General features: G+C 39.7%; 1 protein-coding gene and 1 long non-coding RNA gene across 2 annotated transcripts; both read right to left on the bottom strand.

Moving 5' to 3' along the window:
* Nucleotides 1-340: 340 nt before the first annotated feature.
* Nucleotides 341-1255, bottom strand: LOC105535123. Its single transcript, XR_001005384.1, has 2 exons — nucleotides 1211-1255; nucleotides 341-1094 (listed from the first exon to the last, which is right to left on the bottom strand). It is a non-coding gene; the product is annotated as an uncharacterized LOC105535123 (long non-coding RNA).
* A 1932-nt stretch (nucleotides 1256-3187) lies between these two features.
* On the bottom strand, nucleotides 3188-4291 carry SMIM10L1 (small integral membrane protein 10 like 1). Its single transcript, XM_011974119.1, has one exon. It carries the CDS (start codon nucleotides 4119-4121, stop codon nucleotides 3915-3917), a length of 207 nt encoding a protein of 68 aa, XP_011829509.1. The 5' UTR covers nucleotides 4122-4291; the 3' UTR covers nucleotides 3188-3914.
* Between the last annotated feature and the right edge of the window lie 296 nt (nucleotides 4292-4587).

The raw sequence follows: 4587 nt of genomic DNA, 5'->3' as shown, positions 1-4587 counted from the left end.
CATAACAAATCATGTTAAATATTTATATTTTAGTATGAAAGACCCTCAATAGTTACGTTAAAAAAAGTAATTATTACCCAGGCAATATTTCTGTCCAGAAATTTGAGAAACAGGATTATCTGTAATTATCTACACATTTAAGAAAATTGAACTCCTTATGAAATATATCTTTAGGAATTACTGGAGATTCATTTGAGGTCTCGTTGGTTACCATGACCTTAGGAAGTTACTTAACCTCTCTAAATCCATTTGCTTCTTTGAAAAATGATAAAAATGTTTTCCTCACAGGGTATATGTGAGAATTATGGAGCTCAGGTATATAAACACTTTTTCATAGTTTCTGGTATTAAAAACTCAATATATTTTTTAAATGATGCTGATGGTAATGATATGCTGTTTGTCACCACATGTATTTTTACCCAGAATTAAAAAAAAAAACAAAAAAAAATCTTTTCCTCTATCCCTTAGGTTACATACGTTGCTATGTTCACTATTTGCCTTTTATAGCTCAAATAAACTGTAACACATCATTTCCCTTTTTTTTGTCAGCTATATTTCTTAAGTTTTGTATTTACTGATAATAATTATGCCACCTATGTCTCTGCTTTTTCATGCTTGAGGGATCTCTGGAACAATCAACGTGCATCATGGTCTGAAAAAAACCCAATTTATGGGCAATAAAGTGAATCATCTTATTATCAGGGACAAATATATCTGTTTCCTTTATTGACTACTGACTATGTAGAGCATACCAACCAAATTGCCATTCATCTATCCATCCAACAATATTTGTTAGCTATTCCACACTGGGCAATGCTCTAGGCTTGGGGATAGAACAGTGAACAAACAAAATCCTTGGCCTAATGGATATTACCTGGAAGTGTGCCAGGAAGAATAAACTCACTTGTGAATTACAACAATAACTGGTTTATTCAGGTCAAAATCTTGTTTTGTCTCCTGAGAATTTCACTGAATTGCAACATGTAGGAGGCAAAGTATACCTCAAGAATTAAGAGCAATTGTGAATAAATGATAAACCACAGAGCTTACATTTACCTCCTAATATATATGCATATTTATGTAAATATATGCATGTTTACATTTATGTAAATTACATAATTACTTATTTACATTACATAAATATGTAATTTTTACATATTTAAAATGTAAAATGTGAAAATTACATATTTACATTTATGTAAATATGTATATATTAGGAGGTAAATGTAAGCTGTAACTGTATACATATATAGTATGTAAGTGGTAACTGTGTACATATATAGTTACTACTTACATTTATATATGTGTATGTTCATATATGTATACATACAATGCACACACATACTGTTACTACAGGGTGTAAAATTGAATAGGATATAGTGTCTTCCCTCAAAGAGTTGCCAATTATGTTGGAGGATATAATAAATACAAAGTCTGTTTCTTCGGTTTAACAAATGACTGATGTGAGGAAAAAAGTAGGAACATGTTCACATAGTCACCCAAATGGAGCATCCTACTCTGTCACCATTTCAGCATTAAGATTAGACAGTCTTTTGTGTTACAAATTGGGACATTAGTGCTCTGGGAAACAGTGATGTTCACCATTCTAAATCCCTTGGTATTACTATTTCATTTATTAAACTACACTTCTGATATTTTAGATTAAAATGTTTGGCTTATCGCAGTCTAGGAAACCTGTCTTGAGTATATAAAACAGATAGCTGAGCCGGGCGCAGTGGCTCAAGCCTGTAATCCCAGCACTTTGGGAGGCCGAGACGGGCGAATCACGAGGTCAGGAGACCGAGACCATCCTGGCTAACACGGTGAAACCCCGTCTCTACTAAAAAATACAAAAACTAGCCGGGCGAGGTGGCGGGCGCCTGTAGTCCCAGCTACTCAGGAGGCTGAGCCAGGAGAATGGCGTAAACCCGGGAGGCGGAGCTTGCAGAGAGCTGAGATCCGGCCACTGCACTCCAGCCTGGGTGACAGAGCGAGACTCAGTTTCAAAAAAAAAAAAAAACAAAAAACAGATAGCTGATGCACAATTAGGGAAAAATAAGGCAACCTATGAAAATGGCCTTATGGATTAAAAGAAGTGAGCTCCTATATGGTCAGTGGAATCCAGGAAAAATTTAATGGAAAAAGTGCCATCTAAGCTTAGCTTTAAAACAGAGTATCTTCAGGTAGAAAAGGCATAAAGGAGAATATGCCCAAGTGGAGTTTGGCTGGAGACAAAGAATAAAGACTACAAAGAACAATTACCCAAGGCCAGACCTGGTGTTGGAGGGGGCAAGATACTTACTACTTAAAGACATAGAACAACTAACTGTTCGCTGGGCACAATGAGTGGAATATAGAACACTGCATCTAGTTTAAAACTTTACCCTTCTTAGTGGTTTATTATTTTTTTCTGAAAAAACATGTGTATACTACTTTTACTGCACTTCTCTATATCAGATCTTGATTTAAAACTTTACCACTCTTAGTGGTTTATTATTATAGTTTTTTTTTTTTAATCTGGAAAAAACATGTGTATACTACTTTTCCTGCACTTTTCTGTATCAGATCTTGATTGGCTCACCACCATTACACACACATATCTCTCTTCTCTTCCATCCTCCCGGTTGTAGAATCATTTGTTGTAAAATCAGTATTCAGTATTCACATAATTATGACAGACTTTACATGACTAGTATTGTTCATAGTTGAGGTATACAGTGTAGTTTTTAAACTTTTATTTTTCTCAGGGTTCAAAATTACATGTTCTATTTTAATTTTGAAAAATATGCAATCACTACTTTATCCCCACTCTAAGGAAAAATGAAAGCTCTCTAGGCTGTATTCAAATACACCAGGTACTCTATCAATTTTTATTTTTTGAAATATTCTACCTGAGCGCTCCATCTTTAGGCATTTTCTGTTGACTTCATACTGTTCTCCCCTACCACTCTCCCTCTTTAATATATTACCGTTTTAGAAACTTTATGGCTACCCTGTAATAAAAGTCGTTCCACACTCAACAACAGGCAGTACCTTTCAAGTTCCCACTTTATGAGGACAGAACCACCATTCCATTTATTCCCGCCGCCCTCCTTCAACATTCCCACCTGTATTTCCGGCTCTCTTTTTAAATATGGTAAATAACATTTGCATTCCACTTCGTAACCATAATTATGTACTTAAACAATAAAAACCATAACAACATTTGTATTTTACGATTATTTAAATGTTATTCACTGAACAGCCAAGCTTTGTGCTACTATGGGATTTCCTTTTCTGCGGTTCCAAGCCTCGATCCACGACGTCCTGCCACAGGAGCATTGCAATAGAGCCCATTTTCTCACACTCTCGCCATTAGTTCAAAAGCTTGCAGCATTTTGTCTGGTACTTGGAGGATGCTTTTCCTGTACAGTTTTGCTTTTTTTCACTGAAAGTTTCTGATTATTATTTTCTCTTGTGGAATGAAGAAGTATGTACCTTCTATATCACAATCTTAATACCTTCAGCTCTTACTCATTCAAATCTTGCTTACAATCCAGTCCAGTACTCACGGTTTACTGATTTGCTTTTTCCTGAAAATTTTAGCCTTCTGTTTTGTTTTGAAATAATGCAACCTCTGCGCTTTGTCACGTCCTGAAATTCGTCAGGTGTTTTAGGATGCACACTTTCTTAGATCTTTTCGAGGGTCTTAACGGCAGTTCTGTTTCCGGAATCGCGTCTTTTCTTTCTAGGAACTGTAGGCTCTCGGCGGCCCCCAGAGGAGCTCTGCTTGTAGCGAAGAAAGAGGCCGCGAACAGCGGCTGAGCACTAACGCGAGACTGTGGGGCTCGCCATTCGCTGCTCCGCCGCGCCGCAAGGGACCCTGGGAGTAGGCCATTATGCTAGCCCCTGAGGCCGTTAGCTTAGTCACGACTCTAAATGTGTACCTGCAATCGGATGTTGAGGATCACCGAGCCCGCGACGTAGAAGTACGGGAAGTTCATGCGCAGCTGCCAGGCCAGCTCGAAGAAGGCGAGCAGGGTGCGGGAGAGCCCCTTGCAGAAGACGCCGTACGAGGTGGGGGCCGCGGCGGGGCTTGAGGCCCTGACGGCCAAGGAAGACTGAGCCGCCGGGGGCGCCATGGGCCAGGTGTCGCCGCCCGCCCAGCGTCTGTACCGAGGGTTGCCGCAGGGCCCGCGGACCCCCTAGCGACGGCTGGGACCAGCGGGACGGTGGGCAAAGCGGCCCCCAGGCTCACATCCAAGCTTGCCGCTGCCGCTGCTGGGTCCGGTGCGGCGCGTCGCCCCTGGCGCCGCTGGGGCTCCGCCCCTTCCTGTCTGCTTCTCACTTTTGGCATTTACCATTTAGAGCTCAACTGGTGGTTGATCTGGAATAGGATGTGTTATATAGCATGTACGAACAACCATGCAGATATTTCCACTTTAAAATGAAAAAAACTAAGCGAGATGTAACTTGCTCTAGGGCACAGAATTTGTAAAGTCCAAAGCTAGATTAAAACTTTAGTTTATCTGCGGTGTTCTGTGGGATGTTAGCCAGGAATCTTACCCTTTTGATTTCATAACATTAATATTAGGGCAAGATTATTCC

This window comes from Mandrillus leucophaeus, unplaced genomic scaffold, assembly GCF_000951045.1.
Source record: "Mandrillus leucophaeus isolate KB7577 unplaced genomic scaffold, Mleu.le_1.0 Scaffold1417, whole genome shotgun sequence".
In the NCBI taxonomy this organism is placed as follows: domain Eukaryota; kingdom Metazoa; phylum Chordata; class Mammalia; order Primates; family Cercopithecidae; genus Mandrillus; species Mandrillus leucophaeus.
Note: the sequence above shows the minus strand (reverse complement) of the source record. Positions and strands in the feature narration are given on the sequence as shown.

Coding starts and splice junctions, on each gene's coding strand:
- SMIM10L1 (XM_011974119.1), bottom strand. CDS start 4,121: ATGGCGCCCCCGGCGGCTCAGTCTTCCTTGGCCGTCAGGGCCTCAAGC.